Below are 17,500 nucleotides of genomic sequence, written 5' to 3'. Positions count from 1 at the left end.
TGGCTTGCTAGCTAAAGTTACTTCAGATGCAACACATACTGTACTGTGCTGTCACTGCGGTGTGAGAGTGTTGTGATGTTCTGTAAGGCTCACTAGGTGAACCTGCTTCAGATGCAACACAGAGTACAGTCAGCGGTTCACAACCTTCTTTCAATAAATACCCCCTTGACCTCATCATAAGGCTGCCAACACCCCCCTAAGTATTAAAAAATAAAATACACTAATGCCCCCCAAGGGCAACAAAGCACCCCCCCCCACACACACACACACACCTTCAGCTGTAGCCTTCTCAATGCCCCCTAGGGCTCCCCAATGTCCCCTGAGGGGGCTGTGGAGCCCCCGTTGAGAAACACTAGAGTACAGTCAGTGTTGGTGTGAGTGTTGGTGTGAGTGTATTTAGTACCTGTGGCTGCGAGCTCTCGATCTTCTCTTCCTCTTTTGCTCCTCTGGTGGTTTTTCTGAGCACCGGAAACCCAGCGGCTCCAAGCCCTGTAATGAACAACACGATACATACTGTATCAGCCATTTAAATAATAATAATAATACTAGTAGTAGCTAATTTAACACCAATACATACTAATATCAACACGACACATCTGGCTGCTGTATCAGCCCTTTAAATAGGCTACATGTAGTAGCTAATTTAACACCAATACATACTAATATCAACCCAGCGGCTCCTAGCCCTGTAATGAAGAACATGATGATACATACAGTAGCCATTTAAATAATAACGATAGTAGTAGTAGTAGCTCTTAACCCATGCAGTGAAGAACACCATTTTAACAGTAGTAGTAGAAACCCAGCAGCTGCTAACCCTAATGAAAACCACGATACAACAATAAGAGCAGTAGTAGTAGCTAGAGCTCCTACCCTTATGAGGATGACAACATGACATGTAAAAACATGCACCATTGTTGGGCTCTTTGTGCCTTCATTAGACACAGAGCAGATTCGAACCCAGCTCCCCATACAGTAGTTCTTTACATCTCTCTCTCTCTCTCTCTCTCTCTCTCTCTCTCTCTCTCTCTCTCGCCTCAGGGTGATGGGTATGGGGTTGGGAAGTGACCCAGGAGAGATGGGTATGGGGTTGGGAGATGACCCAGGAGATGGGTATGGGGTTGGGAGATGACCCAGGAGAGGTGGGTATGGGGCTGGGAAGTGACCCAGGAGATGGGTATGGGGTTGGGAAGTGACTCAGGAGAGATGGGTATGGGGCTGGGAAATAACCCAGGAGATGGGTATGGGGTTGGGAAATGACCCAGGAGAGATGGGTATGGGGCTGGGAAATAACCCAGGATATGGGTATGGGGTTGGGAAATGACCCAGGAGATGGGTATGGGGTTGGGAAATGACCCAGGCGGATTCGAACCCGGCTCCCCACAGGGAAGTGAGGCCATATGGTAAGGCATACTAGCACACGGTGCCATAGTACCCCAAGAATACAGTTACTTTAATGATCCCCATAATGAAGTGGTCTAGCAGCATACTCACAATACACATCATATGACAGGTCAAACATATTGCACACACATGTACATAAACACAGACAGACATTAAACAGATTGCAACACATTGCACAAATCTACGTATTCAAACAGCTGAAAATGGGTTTAAAATAGTGAGTAAGACATTGACCAAACAGTTGTACACAACAGCTTTCCAAAAGCATAGTGATGGGCAACTCAAAGGAATATTCCCGTTTTTCTTCCATTTAGTTGTGTGTTCTTTGTAAAGTGCAACCAAAACATGTTTGTGTGCTGTGTGTTTTGCCAACATGTGCAAATGTGTTTTTCTTTTCTTGACCTCTGACCCATTGGGCAGTTTGACCCCCATGACCCCCCATGACCCCCCCATGACCCACCATGAGCAGCCCGAGCGGGGACGGCTTCTTTTTGTCCAGGTGACCCCAGGTAGACCCTGCTCCTCAATACTGCCCTACAAAGCAAAAAGGCAGTAACTGCATTGCTGTTTAAAATGAGTTACTATGACTTGAATGCCGTATATGTAAAATTCTAAAGTTAAATAAAATGATTAATCTTCAAAAAAGGTGGTAATATAAAGTGACAAAACTCACATGCCAATAATCTCCCAAAAAACACTTATACTGGATTGCAGTATCATTTTAAAGTCAACTGACTCAGTTTTGAGCTCTGCGCAGTTACTGCCTTTTTGCTTTGTAGGGCAGAATACAAGAGTACACAACCCACTGATATGCAACTCAGCCTTTATGAGGGTGGTACAATGTGTTTTGCCTCATAAAACCACAAATTACCAGCAAAATCCTAATGCCTAATCATGCTGTGGGTGTTGTCCGATTTGTGACCAATCGAATGTAATGGTAAATCCACCGAACAGGAGGTGGCCTTATGTCTCAGACAAACTTATCGCTGTATTGATATGAAGTGTTGTGTCTGTGTGTGTCTGTGTGTTTTTCTTTTCCTGTCCTCAGTAAAAGCACTAATGGAGGTCAAGTGGTAATGCAGTCGTCCAGTTTAGTGTGTGCTGGTTTGAATAACAAAACAATTCTGTTTTATGCTTTATGTGTTGTGTTTTTTTTATGTTGCTTTTTGATATGACTGTGTCTCGTGCCTGGGTGGCAGCGAGTGTGAGGCAAGTACAATTGCCCCACTGGGCCACATATTGAGTGCGTTACAATATGCGACCTTGCCTCCTCCACTTGCGTCCTCCACTTGCTTCTCTCCTCGTACCAGGAAGTAATGGTGCGTTCCCCAGGGTTGGGAGATGGGATGTTTCTGACCTCCTACTTGATGAAATGCATTGGAACGCCCGTTGAAGCGGAATGTTCAAGTCGCGAGCTGGGGCAAAAGCGAAGCAAACCGTCTTCGTCCCATTGACAATCGTGATGTCATCATAGCAATGGCAGCGCACAGTATTAGGAATAGTTTATGTTGCACATCACCATTCTATGAGCAAATAAAGTTGATTCGGACCAGGGTTTAAATTGGGGCGGAGCCCTCCGGAGCGCAGCTCCGCCTCCTCACCTCGGAGGGACAGCCAAACGGAGCTGCGCTCCTGCTGCCCCACCCTCAGTGTATTCACAGTTCATATATTTTCACCTCTTCTTGAAATATCATATTTTTATGAAAGTTTTCCAATGATAGCAACAAAAAATAAAATTAAGGGACTCCCGCATTATTTCAGTTATTATGCATCTGCATTCTGCACATGCGCTGCGAGACACCACAACCACAATTTCAGTTTGTAGCAACGTTGCAACTTTGCAACAGTTGAGCGGTCCGGAGCGCTCTTTCTCACAGCTAGAACTACTCGAGGATGTCACTACTTCAAGCCTGTCCTCCATGCTTTGATGTTCAATGTGCAAAGTTAGTAGGCTAGATACAATGCCTTTTACAAAACGGAGGTAAGCTGTCATTTCATTTGATATCGGCTAGCTTTCAGGCAAAGTTAACCAAACAGTCATGCAGAATAGCGTGGTGTCTGCCTACTTTAACAGCAGTTTGTTAATGTGAGAAAATCAACATCAAGTTTGGGATTTCCGTCCATTGTTCTATCAGAATGTGTAGCCATTTGGTTGCAGGTTACTTTTATGTGGGCTTAAACATGCCAGGAACGTAGGCTATTAAAAGTTTTTAGACAGTAAGCAAATGACAAGGATTCCTGCGTGTCCATCCTAGCGTTGCGTGTAGAGCAGTGCACCGTCTCTCTCGCGCTAGAATTGCTGCAGCAAGTTCCAATCTATTGCCGCCTTTTGCCAAAGTTATTGCTTTTCAAAAAAGCATTTAGGCCTACTTAATGCGACTGAAGTGTAATTAAAACATATGCACGGAGCGAGATAGCTGAACTAACTATACTACTGAAATAAGAACGCCCCATATAGTCAGCCAAAGGGGCAATCTGTAAAGAAAAGCTTGAGAAGTGAGAAGCTTCTCTGCAGACTCCGCCTGATTTAAAGTGACAGTGCACACTTTCACGCACTGTAATAGAACAGCATAGCCTAAGCATGCATTTTTATTCTTTTAACTTTGTTACTTATTAGGCATAAAACGTGCTAATAAATGCATGCTAAACCCATGGCATTATAGGAGAATTTAAATCAATCATATGATCTTTTAAAACAAATTGTTATTCACATCAAATAATATGAGTTCTTAATAGTCTTAGGTCTACACCTTTGTAGCTTGATGGTGGAGTGATGGTGGTCGGAATTAAAACGTTTTTGCCCCTGTACTGACAGTCCAATAGCATACTGTTGTCAACTGACAGAGAATATTAAAAAGTAGGCTACATAAATGCATCAGGTGTGATACTGGTCTAACTGTTCCTATATTTTAGCAACCCAATACAGTGAAGAGGGAATGAGGGTACCTTGCTGTTTTTCTCATAAATGAGTAATACATTGATTTATGTATGATATTAATTATGGGCAATAACTTCATAGAATACATGTATTTGCCTGATGGTGCGATGTTAAAGTTTTTTTTTTTTTTTAATGTTTAAGCTATTTTGACCGCGAGTGAAGGGCTCCCCCACCTCCCAAAAGCCAATTTAAACACTGATTCGGACAGGTTAACGGTTGCAAAACAGCCTGTTAACTTTTCTAAGGTGTAGTTATATTGACATCGTGTATTTCAAAGATGAAATGCGGCTAAATGAAAATAACGCATGGTGTTGTTTACATTGCTGACATCTTTGAGGAGTGAATATGTATTTTTTTGTTCCTCCATGTTTGTAGTTTTGTTTGATTTGCTGGTTGGAACACTTTCAAGTGGGAGGTAGCTGCCTTCTCGTTGCCTACTAGGAAGCTCCTACCTCTGGGGAATGCACTGTAATATGTCATGATGACATCACTGACAACAGCATTATATTTCAATATCTTGCAAAAGCTCAATTGTAGAGTCTTTTTCTCATTTGCAATTGGGATGGTGAATGAAAAACAGTCCCTCAAAAGTTGTTGTGGCTAGGCTGACAGCTGGGAAACTTTATCGTTTTCTCCACGGAGGAGGGGCCAGGAGGCGGGACGAGGAGACAAGCGCAAGTGGAGGAGGCAAGGTCGCATATTGCAACGCACTCATTGTACATTTCTAACCTGCCCTCTGACCCCCCTGGCAGTTTGACCCCCATCACCCCCACCCTTCCCATGGGCACTCCTGATGCAGGCGTAGTAAGGCAAACGGAAGTTCCACATGCCCCCCACCACCTCCCGCCTCCCCCTCCAGCACCTGCCCCACAAAATGTCTGTGCCACTATTGATATGTACAGTACCTATGATGTGGTGTGTGTGTGTGTGTGTGTCACTGTTGATACGTACCTATGATATGTGTGTGTGCCACTGTCGATACGTATTATGTGTTGTGTGTGTGTGTTGATATGTACCTATCATGTGTTGTGTGTGTCTGTTGATATGTACCCTATCATGTGTTGTGTGTGTCTGTGTATTTTTCTCTCCTTGCCCTCTACGACTCACCTGGCAGTTTGACTCCCATCCCTCCGACCCCTGGCATGGGCACCCCAAACGCGGGCGGCTTCTTGTGCGGGTGACCCCGGCCGGACTGCTGCTCTCCGCGGTCTGCAGGGGTCACCGCTCCCTCGGGGTCGGGGGTCACGGTTGGCCGAGGAGTGGGCTCCAGGGAGGGCAGGTGGAGGAGGGCGCGGGGGTCACTAGGGGGGCGCGCCAGACGGTTCTTCACGGACAGGCGAGACTTGTGGATGGAGACGTCCAGAGGGAACAGCTCCACCTGGTGGTGGGAGAGAGGGATGCAAAGCAAACGGTGGACTAGTGAGGTGAAGTGGAAGCCCACCTGGGAAACTCCAACTCCCAGGGTGCATCCCAATATGTGTCCTTGCCTCCTCCACTTGTGCTTGTCTCCTCGTCCCGCCTCCTGGCCCCTCCTCCGTGGAGAAAACGATAAAGTTTCCCAGCTGTCAGCCTCACCACAACAACTTTTGAGGGACTATTTTTCATTCACCATCCCAATTGCAAATGAGAAAAAAAACTTTACAATTGAGCTTTTGCAAGATATTGAAATATAATGCTGTTGTCAGTGATGTCATCATGACGGGAAGCAAGTGGAGGAGGCAAGTGGAGGAGGCAAGGTCACATATTGGGATGCACCCCCATTGTCATTCTGACACAACACTCCACAGCACACAAGTGCACACTGACTGCACACAACGAAATTGCATTCATGCAGACAGAGATGGTGACATGAACATGGCCTGCACACTACAAAATAAAATGGCAGAAAATTCAGCCTCTCTTTAATATTTTTATTTTAGAAATGACTTCCCTTCTCAACTCTCTTAAGTTCGTACATAATGAGAAAAATGCTAGATTTCTGAATGCTCTGCAACATATATTTGTTTCTTTGTCTCTTTTTCCTGTTAGTTGATAATGTACTCTACTTTATCCTTTGTACTTGAACTAATAACTTGCTCTTGTTTTACCTCATTGTCATGTTGTCATTGTCAATGTTATTTTATTGATAGAACAATTATTCTAAAATCTCATCTACTGGCTGACGCACCAGGCTAGCTGGCAATCACAGCCTTTTCTTTGACTGACCTTTAAATGCCAATAAAGTGTTTCTATCCATTCCGTATTCTATCCACCTACACTGCATACATGAAACGAACTAGTGTCACACATGTTGCTCTGGTGAGTGATATGCTACTATCTCATTGCACCCATTACATGCACAAAGTTTATATTACACATGTACAGGGACAGTAAAATGCATTTTACTCTATGCTGTTGTATTCTATTTAAATCTATCAACTTCACCTTATGGTTAATCACTTGTATGGTATAGATAATGTGAGTATGGATAATGGGGGCAGTCGTGGCTCAGTGATTAGAGCACTGCGTTGGCAACCCAAGAGTTCCCGGTTCATTGCCTGACCGGACCATGACTGAAGTGCCCTTGAGCAAGGCACCTAACGCCCACACTGCTCCCCGGGCGCCGCTCAGCAGGACTAGTGTGTGTACTTCAATGTGATTCACTTGTCCAAATGGGATAAAGTGNAGAGAAAGAAACCAAAATTGGCTCCAATGTTAAATGTATGTACAGTTTAAAGTAAAGTGTAAAGTGTATGTGAAGTGTTCTTGTGGAAAGTGTGCAGTACTTACTTGTGGTGTGGAGTCCTGTGCTGCAGACGTCTTCTTCGGTGTCTTAGTGATGTCCGTCTCATCCTCCTCTTCCTCTGTTCTGACAACACTGTCCATCTTCCTCTTCAGCGCTGACCTTGAGGCCTCGTCACCCACGTCAGTGGACTCTCCGGTCTCCATCTTCATAGGTACGACGTGATGAGCGTCACTGTCTCCTGTGTCTCCGTTCTCCTCTTCCTCACCTGAAAGGCCACCATCTTTCTCCTCCTCTTCCTCCACCTCCTCCTCTGCCACATCAGCCACGTCGGTGGACTCTCCAGTCATTGTTTGATGAGTGTTGGTGTCTCCTGTGTCTTCCTCCTCATCATCGTCCTCCTCTTCCTCCTCCTCCTCCTCCTCCTGTGTGGCGGGTCTTCTGTCTCCTTCCCCTCGTGTCCGTTCCGACTCGGTGTCCACTTGTGTATCCACCTCTGGTTCAGACTCGGTGTCCGCTTGTGTATCCACCTCTGGTTCAGACTCTGTGTCCGCTTGTGGATCCACCTCTGGTTCAGACTCTACATCGCCCTCTCTGAGGATTTCCGTTTCGTCAGCTTGTGGCTCCTCACGTTCGTGTCTGGAGTGTGTGATGATTGCGCCTGGATGTGTGTGAGGTGTGACAGCAGGTGTTTTCTTGTCTTCTTGCGTTGGCAGCTGTTCCACCTGTCCTCCTTCGTCCATCACCTCCTCCTCTTCTTCCTCCTCCTCCTGCTCCTGCTGCTGTTGTGTGGCTGGGACTCTGTCTCCTTCCTCCTCCTCTTCCTCCTCCTGTCCTCCTTCGTCCATCACCTCTTCCTCCTCCTCCTCTTCCTCCTCCTGGTGCTGTGTGGGTCTTCTGTCGCCTTCATCTTCCTCCTCCTCCTCTTCCTCCTCTTCCTCCTCCTGGTGCTGTGTGGGTCTTCTGTCGCCTTCATCTTCCTCCTCCTCTTCCTCCTCCTCCTTCTCCTCTTCCTCCTCCTCCTCTTCCTCCTCCTCCTTCTGCTCTTCCTCCCTGTCCAACTCTGACTCTGCGTGTGGGTCCATATCCAGTGACTCACGTTTATTCTCTACTTCATCCCTGAGCATTTCTGTGGTCTCGACTTTGGGTCCACTTTGGGCTATTGTTTGTTCATCCGGACTTTTGTCCAGTAAGCTCATCTGAGGACTCAGTATGTGCAGTTCTGACTCCAGTGTATGAGCGTCTGTTGTGAAGAGCTCCCCATCCGATTCCAATACATCAGCAGGTTCTGAACCTGTGACCACATCAGTAGTTATTTCTCGCTCGACGTCCATCAGTGCATCTTCATCTTCAGAGGCTACGAGTGCGGTTTGGGACGTTGCCTCTCTACTCTCTGTTTGGGATGTCACCTCTCCACTCTCTGATTGGGACGTCACCTTTCTACTCCCCGATCCACTCCCTTCATCAGATGGCTGGATGCTCTTCACTCCATGCTCTGCTTCCTCTTGGTCGCTGAGTTTTGATTCAGATTCAGGCTCTGAATGAGGCGTCACCAGAGCAGTTTGTTCTCTTGCTGAATCTGAGATGTGTGAAGCTAGTTCTGGTTCTTGATGCGTCGACAGGATGTGTGAAGCTAGTTCTGGTTCTTGATGCGTCGACAGCCCCCTGGAAGTGTCCGTCTCTCTGAACTGAGTCGCATATTCAGCATCAGCACTGGGGATGACGTGAGTCTTTCCACAGGCGTTTGGAGGAGCGGGGGGGTCGCTTCCTATGGATCTCCACTCCGCTCCTGTCTCTCTGCACTCCACCTCTGCCATCATCACTCCATCATCCAGGACCAGTGACATGCCAGCAGCATCAGGTGCAGGTGAGGTGAGCAGGAGGTCCTCAGGTACAGCTGCATCAGGTGAGGTGAGGAGGAGGTCGTCAGGTGCAGGTGACGCGCCGGCTGCATCAGTCTCAGGTGACATGAGCAGGAGGTCCTCTGTGAAGTCCATCTCCTCCTCCTCACCCTCTTCGCCAGAGTCTGATTTCGAGTGCCACCCCCTGCCCCCGCCCCCGCCCCTGACCCCGCTCCCGCCCCCCTGAGGGCCCTCATGTTCCAGCACCTCTGAGTCTTCCTGGTCAATGGAGACCCCTTCATCTTCTGACTCCTCCTCCCCAGGCCTGACGTGCTCAGCCACAGCTCTTGGCCATCCCTCTCTCCTCCTCCCCAGGCCTGACGTGCTCAACCACAGCTCTTGGCCATCCATCCCTCCCCTCCCCAGGCCCCGAGTGGTCAAACTCCACAGCTATTGGCCATCCATCCCTCCCCTGCCCAGGCCCCGAGGGGTCAAACCCAGCAGCCCTCCCCTCCCCAGGCCCCGAGTGGTCAAACTCCACAGCTATTGGCCACCCTTCTCTCCCCTCCCCAGGCCCCCAGTGGTCAAAGCCAGCAGCTCTCCCCGGCTCCCCATCTCTCCCCTCCGAAGACCTCCCCTGCTCCCCATCCTTCTCTTCCCCAGGCCTGACGTGCTCAACCGCAGCTCTTGGCCATCCCCATCCATCGCCAATCACAGGCAGCGCCCCATCTCTCCCCTCCCCAGGCCCCGAGTGGTCAAACCCAGCAGCACTTCCCCGTTCCCCATCTCTTCCCTCCGCAGACCTCTCCCGCTCCCCATCAGTCTCTTCTCCAGGTGTCCAGTGTTCTAATGCCGCCCTCCCCAGCTCCATTTCTCTCCTCTCCCCACGCATCGAGTGGTCAAACTCAGCAGCTCTTCCCAGCTCCCCTTCCACGTCGTTCCCCTCCGCACGTGCCGCTTCTGCTTTTCCCCATCTCTGTTCCTCTTCTTCTGCGCGGTCCTTGGTAACCTTGGCAACGCCAGTGATCTCACTTACACCATACGCCATTGTTTCCTGTGAGTTTGCGCCAACTTCCTGCTGTGTGCAGCGTGCTCCAGCTGTCGGTGCGTCCACTGTAAACACGCCTGAGAATGTTTGTGAGAATGTTTGTGTTGTTGTTGTTGCTGCTGTTGCCATGACAGATTCCATTGTTGTTGTTTCAGAACACTGCTGGCCCTCTGCTGGCCCCGGTCTTCTCTCGTTCTCATCACGTCCGTCTCTGTCCATCTCTCCATCCCTCTCATAGTCCCTCTCTGAGCTGTCGTTCACCTTCACACACACATCATCCTTATCCTCATCCTCAGCCATTTCCTCTTCTGTGTTCGTTTCATACGCGTGCTCCTTCATTGCAACATCCGGAGGCATCTCCACTGCACTCCCTCTTCCCTCCATCTCCCTTCCCGCAAACTCCTCGCTCTTCTCCTCACCCCTCTCTCTTCCCCCAAACTCCTCCCTCTTCTCCTCACCCCTCTCTCTTCCCCCAAACTCCTCCCTCCTCTCCTCACCCCTCTCTCTTCCCCCAAACTCCTCCCTCTTCTCTTCACCCCTCTCTCTTCCCCCAAACTCCTCCCTCTTCTCCTCACCCCTCTCTCTTCCCCCAAATTCCTCCCTCTTCTCTTCACCCCTTTCCATTCCCCCAAACTCCTCCCTCTTCTCTTCGCCCCTCTCATCATCACAGCAGTCCTGCGCTTCCTCACCTGCATCGCCTTGCCCAGTCATTTCCACTAGTGCCTCCTCATCATAGAGGTGTCTGTGACTGGCCGCCTCCTCCTCTGTGTCATCAGGGTCATGACCCCGCTGCTGCCCTGTTATTTCCCCTCTCCGCAACACTTGTGTGTCTCCAAATAGATGATGTTCATCTTCGCTCTCCTCTGCACTGTCACCTTCCTGTAGTGCTTGCTGTGCTGTCGTTGTCATCATCACACCCTTTTCTTCTGTCACTTGCTGTGTTTCCTCAATCAGGTGTTCGGCTTCTGTGGTGTCCTTTTCGTGACCTGCCCCCTCGTCCTCTTCCTCATCTTCTTCCTCATCTTCTTCCTCCTCCTCTTCGTGAACTGCCCCCTCGTCACTTTTCAGTACTGTAGCATTGCCGTCCACGCCACCTTCATGTTTTTTACTTCCTGGCGCCCCAATGACTTCCTCCTCCTCTTCTTCCTTCTTTTCCTCTTCCTCCTCCTCCTCTTCCTTCTCGTCATACCACACAGTCTGTGTTCCGCCAGGTAAATCTACATTCGTCGTGCGCTGCTGGTCCGTCAGATTGGGCCTGCCGCTCTCTTGATCTGCACAGGTGAGGCTGACCGCAGATACCTGTTCACCACCCTCACCTGCTACCTGAGTGTTCACTTGTCCATCCACTCTCAGCCCCTCTCCCTCTTCATCTTCATCTTCCTCTTCATCTTTCTCTTCCTCTTTCTCTTCCTCTTTCTCTTCCTCTTCCAGAGGTGCCCTAGCTGCTTCCTGGTGTGTCTGTGCTGAGGTGTGCATTTGCTCTCTGTGTTGGGCGCAGGGGATGGTGGTATCTGGTTCCGGGTCACGGCCAGACGGTTCAGAGGGGTGTGGCTTATGAAGCACAGGTACTTCCTTGTTGGTGAGGTTGCCATGGTGGTCAGGTGGCGGTTGCTCAGAGATGGTTGCACTGAGTTCTGATCCCGCTAGTCTGAGTTCTGATTCCGCTTGTGTAAGTTCTGATCCTGCTAGTCTGAGTTCTGATCCCGCTACTCTGAGTTCTGATTCCGTTTGTCCTGCATCATGGCCGCCGCTGGGCCTCTGTGGCGCTGCGTCCTTATCTCCTCCACCATCCACTTCCTGCTCCATCATCTCCACTTCCTGTTTGGGGGATTCTGGACTTCTGACAGCATTGTGCATTTCCTGTGAACCTCTGACCTCACTTCCTGCCTCAGTCTGGGCAATCACAGCAGCTCGGGCTTCACTCATCACCGCCATCACGAGGTCGGCCGCTCTGATCTGCAGCTCTGCGTCCTCTCTCTCTCGCTGTGCTGCAACCGCGCCCTCGTCTCTGGTCACATGCTCCTCAGGGCTGCAGGTGATGTGCATGGCGTCCCCACGCGGCCCCGTGTCGTCACTACAGGGGTGGGTCATCGTCTTCATCTTCCTCCTCTCTCCATCATCATCATCATCAGCATCATCATCAGTTCCGAGGTGTTGCTTGGTCTTAAGTGCCATATCATCAGTGCAGGGATACATCTTCATCTTCATCTTTATCTTACTCTTCTCTCCGTCATCATCATCCTCAGTTCCAAGGTCTTCCTCTGTCTTCAGCATCATATCATCACTACAGGGGTGGACCTTCGTCTTCATCTTCCTCCTCTCTTCACCAGCAGCATCATCTTCATCCTCAGCTCCGAGGTCTTGCCTGGTCTTCAGAGCATCGCCCTCCAGCCATCTCACCCCTTCGCTGCCTTTAGAGTACTGAACACTGTAAACGTTGACGTCTTTGCCGTGGCAACCAGCGATGAGTTCGCATCTCTCCGGTGGTGATGTTGCTAGGTGACCGTGGTGTGCGACTGTGATGGACGAGGAGGTATCAGGATGCTCTTCATCGCCCTTGGTAACGCCCGTCTCTGTGGTAACATCCTGGTCCTTGTTGCCGGGGGGGATGTCGGCGGTGCCAGGTGGTACTGTAGGCTCAACAGGCCTCAACAGTCTAGACACAGAGGTGGTGATGTAGGCCTGAGAAAGAGAGAAGAGGGGGAGAAGAGGGAGAGGAAAGGGGAGGGAGGGAGAGAGAGAGAGAGAGAGAGAGAGAGAGAGAGAGACAGATAGACAGAGAGAGAGAGGGAGAGGGAGAGGGAGAGAGAGAGAGAGAGACAGACAGACAGAGACAGAGAGAGACAGAGAGAGAGAGAGAGAGAAGGGGGAGAGAGACAGACAGAGAGAGACAGAGAGAGATGGGGGGTGAGGGGAGAGAGAGAGAGCGAGAGAGAGAGAGGAAGCAGTTGTGGGTAGGTGAGAGGGAGCATGACAGAGGCTATTTCCCAATGTCAAGTGTATGAGCCTTAGAAGTGTGTCAGCTTAATTAGTCACGCCCAGTGATTGGATACTCTGCAGAGTTCACCAAAGAGTATCCAATCACTAAGCGTGATTACAAAGGCTGATACACTTTGAAGGACGCACACTAGACATTGAAAAACGGCCAGAGAGAACTCTATATTAAAAATAAACCCTTGAGGTGGTTGTGACTGCCAGCTACTCAACAATAAAAAGAGCTCCATTACAAAATGACGTATACTGGAACATGGAACATTTTTGTATTGGGCATTCCATTGCATTGCATTGCATTGCAAAAATGAATTTTACATAGGTGCATAGGTTTAAAAAGATCATACATAGATGATAGTACTTCTGATCTCCAATAATAAAATGCAAAAGTCAACTATGGTGCATACTTTGTTTTGTAACTGACCTCTTCGTTAGAGAGGTATACAGCTGAGCAGAGTACAAAGACATCTAACACACTATTATGAGCCTGAGTCAGACGTGGAGGGAAGTTGGTGAGTGTGGTGTAGGTGGTGATGTGACAGAGAAACTGTAAAACACTGACAGAATAAAACCACAGAGAGCTAGTTAGTGAGAGCACTGTGGCTGTTATCAGGCTATGCTGCAGCAATACCAGGAACTGTAGTGCAGGCCTATCTGAGTGCGTATTAATATGCGACCTTGCCTCCTCCACTTGCCTCCTCCACTTGCTTCTCGTCATGATGACATCACTGACAACAGCATTATATTTCAATATCTTGCAAAAGCTCAATTGTAGAGTCTTTTTCTCTTTTGCAATTGGGATGGTGAATGAAAAACAGTCCCTCAAAAGTTGTTGTGGCTAGGCTGACAGCTGGGAAACTTTATTGTTTTCTCTACGGAGGAGGGGCCAGGAGGCGGGACGAGGAGACAAGCGCAAGTGGAGGAGGCACGGTCGCATATTAAGACGCACTCTCTGAGTCTGACAGGGGCATTTAAACCTGTAAGAAGAAATGACTATGAGTGCGTGTTAAAGGTGGGGTTGCAGGTATGACATCACGTTGGGGGAACTCCCCCAGGATTCTAAGGTTCTACATAGACTCCTATGAGCCTGCGGAACCCCCAACGTGATGTCATAATAGCACATATTCTTAAAATGGTTAACCTGCAACCCCACCTTGCGACCTTGCCTCCTCCACTTGCCTCCTCCACTTGCTTCTCGTCATGATGACATCACTGACAACAGCATTATATTTCAATATCTTGCAAAAGCTCAATTGTAGAGTCTTTTTCTCTTTTGCAATTGGGATGGTGAATGAAAAACATTCACATTCACCAAAAGTTGTTGTGGCTAGGCTGACAGCTGGCAAACTTTATCGTTTTCTCCACAGAGGAGGGGCCAGGAGGCGGGACAAGGAGACAAGCGCAAGTGGAGGAGGCAAGGTTGCATATTAATACGCAGTCTAAGGATGATTGTGGTAGTGATATGAGTGGTGATACCTTATGATGACACCACAAGCACACAATATATATATTTTTTTACAGTGGCAGCGTATCACCAGAGAGAGTAGAGAGATACTCTGGTATCACTTCATAAAAGTAATAGCATGAACTGCATAACATGACAATCACTCATATACAGGGTCACTGACAGCTTTGGCTGGGCCCAGAACAAAGACATATGAAAAGGCCCCAAACCCAATCAATACAATGTGATGAGGATCCAATTCTGGGGGCCCTCCTCTCTCCCTGGGCCCCGGACAAGTGACCCCTTTGTCCCCCCTGTCGGCTTCCCTGATGGTTATATTAGTGTCTGTCATTTATCACTCTGATCAGGTACTTTAACAGTTTGATATTTTGTTGTGTATAAACACTATACAGTGTTGCCCTACAACAATTCATGGGATAGCCTACATCAATGCATATCCAGTTGAAAGCACAATAACTTCATAAATGATCACATCCCAAGCTTACCCAGGCAGCCCAAAAGCTTCTTCCCATCCGGGCGAAGGGGGTCTCCTCTGGATCCATAGTACCGACCTCACTCCCTCCTTCTCCACACTCCTTCAGCTTCAGAAATGTTTGAAAAGTGTACACATCCACGTTACCATCTACTGTAAATGATACTACAAGTCAACGGGTGGCAGAGGCTAAACCCAGCTGGCCGCGTAATGACTGATTGGCTATTGTTTTTTTACGTGCGCAAAGTTAAGTTTTCAAGTTTGCAGTCATCGTTATGTGCGCGTCAAGAACTGTGTTTGTTCTTCTCTGGTTTTAGCGTAGTTCCTGATGTCGATGTGTCCGGTTTTAAAAGAGGAAGGCTGTGCTGTGTGGTTCTGTAGTGTGTAATATTTAGCCAACTGGCTGCATGACGTCTGTCATCATGTCCACTGTAGGCGGATGATGATTATGAATAAGACGCCACTGCCGCTTTCTGTCGCCACGCTGAAAACAGATGCGTGATCTGACCTTACCTGCGTGGAATGGAGTTGAGTTGTTCTCTCTCTATGTTTTCACTTATCCAATAAATCAGGCGTATGTGTGTGTCAGGTTCTTTTCCAAGCCGTTTTCCTTCGATTCAAACTCTGCGGCATAGTTATCTTTCGTGCTCCATAATTATCTTTCCTGGTTGCGTAAATCTTGACTACTGGGCTTCTTTTGCCATTCGGATGCTGCGCCAAAGCACTAGGGGAGTCACCTCGCCAAGAAAGTGTACGTATTTTGATAAGCTTGCTTTGCACTTCATCAATACTGCTACTAGCTATGTGTCATGCAAAACTAGTGTCACAGACATGCTGCTTGCGGTCTGAATAGCGTTGCTTGTTGACTCACTGTGTGGTTTGATCAAGAGCTGCCAAATTGGTCTGCCCCGCCAAGCCGAGGACGAAAAAAAACTTCACACACACACACACACACACACACACACACACACACACACACACACACACACACACACACACACACACACACACACACACACACACACACACACACACACACACACACACACACACACACACACACACAGACGTCGCAGGAGGCATTCACAGGCCACAGCGGAAGCCATTCAATGGCTTATTGTTTATTGATAGAGAAGGGTGGGTTTTTACACCGAGCAGTTAAGTCAACTTTTAGCATTTTGTTTTACACAATCACATTTTATTTGCACTTTTATTTTCTATTTTTATTCTTGACAATATGCTTTAGTATAAATGAAGAGAAAAAAAACAGTATACAAAGTTGAGTTAGTTACAAAAGTTAGAGGCGAAACTCAGGTCCTTTTTCTTTTTAAATATATATAGACTACATGAAATACAAAATAAATATGCACAGGAAACAGGAGGCAGGATGCAGTATTGATCAAGTGAAAGGACTGCTCCACCAGCCGACTGCTCCAGAGGTCTGGGGGGGTTAGGGGTGTGTGTGTGTGTGTGTGTGTGTGTGTGTGTGTGTGTGTGTGTGTGTGTGTGTGTGTGTGTGTGTGTGTGTGTGTGTGTGTGCGTGTGCGTGCGTGCATGTGTGTGTGTGTGCACGATGTCTGCAGTTGTTTGGGGTGTGTGAGGGTGTTTTGAAGGGGTAAGAGGTGTGTGTGGGTGCTTGGGAGTGCTTGGAGGTGTGTATGGGTGTCTGGACATATTTGTAGTGTAGAGTAGAATATCATGTATGTTTGGGGATGTCTCTGGGGCCGTGTGGGGACGTCTGGGTGTTTTGGGGCTGTGTGAGGACGTCTGGGTGTTTTGGGGACGTCTGGGTGTTTTGGGGCTGTGTGGGGACGTCTGGGTGTTTTGGGGACGTCTGGGTGTTTTGGGGATGTCTCTGGGGCTGTGTGGGGACGTCTGGGTGTTTTGGGGGTGTGTGGGGATGTCTGGGTGTTTTGGGGGTGTCTCTGGGGCTGTGTGGGGACGTCTGGGTGTTTTGGGGACGTCTGGGTGTTTTGGGGATGTGTGGGGACGTCTGGGTGTTTTGGGGGTGTTTTGGGGCTGTGTGGGGACGTCTGGGTGTTTTGGGGGTGTGTGGGGATGTCTGGGTGTTTTGGGGGTGTTTTGGGGCTGTGTGGGGACGTCTGGGTGTTTTGGGGATGTGTGGGGACGTCTGGGTGTTTTGGGGGTGTTTTGGGGCTGTGTGGGGACGTCTGGGTGTTTTGGGGCTGTGTGGGGACGTCTGGGTGTTTTGGGGACGTCTGGGTGTTTTGGGGATGTCTCTGGGGCTGTGTGGGGACGTCTGGGTGTTTTGGGGGTGTGTGGGGATGTCTGGGTGTTTTGGGGGTGCTTGGAGTTGTCTGTGGAATATCATTTCTGTTTGAGGAACAAGGCGCGTCGTGGTGGATTTGTAGTGCAAAGGAGAAGTTCCGTTTGGATTGGCATCGTAACACCACTTATTTCAAGCCCAGTAATGATTTTTTGACTCCCCATGCCCCATGCGGCGACAGGAGGGGCAGGAGAGGTACCCCGTAAGGGTGTTATGCATCTCAGGAGTGGCAAGTCCCTTGGCGATCAGTAGTACTCTTTCTTCTCCATAGACATCAGATCTGAAGAGCTCTTCTCCAAAATGCTATATCCATTTTTTTCAAGAAATTAAAG

General features: G+C 48.7%; 2 protein-coding genes across 2 annotated transcripts in view; both read right to left on the bottom strand.

The window, feature by feature from the left end:
• si:ch211-136m16.8 (cilia- and flagella-associated protein 251) overlaps nt 1–9,061 on the bottom strand; it is an 11,416-nt gene extending 2,355 nt beyond the window's left edge. The window contains exons 1-4 of the mRNA XM_063218803.1: nt 8,474–9,061; nt 7,112–8,008; nt 5,450–5,720; nt 404–489 (exon numbers count right to left, since the gene is read on the bottom strand). Coding sequence (XP_063074873.1) covers nt 404–489; nt 5,450–5,720; nt 7,112–8,008; nt 8,474–9,061 — 1,842 coding nt within the window. The remainder of the gene's footprint in view (nt 1–403; nt 490–5,449; nt 5,721–7,111; nt 8,009–8,473) is intronic.
• An 8,433-nt stretch (nt 9,062–17,494) lies between these two features.
• The window catches only part of si:ch211-180a12.2 (uncharacterized), a 36,907-nt gene continuing 36,901 nt past the window's right edge, over nt 17,495–17,500 (bottom strand). Inside the window, exon 18 of the mRNA XM_063192669.1 lies at nt 17,495–17,500. This exon is cut by the window's right edge and continues 318 nt beyond it. The gene's annotated coding sequence lies outside the window, so the exon portion shown is untranslated.

This window comes from Engraulis encrasicolus, chromosome 2, assembly GCF_034702125.1.
Source record: "Engraulis encrasicolus isolate BLACKSEA-1 chromosome 2, IST_EnEncr_1.0, whole genome shotgun sequence".
NCBI lineage: Eukaryota > Metazoa > Chordata > Actinopteri > Clupeiformes > Engraulidae > Engraulis > Engraulis encrasicolus.
This window is presented reverse-complemented; position numbering and strand designations above follow the sequence as displayed.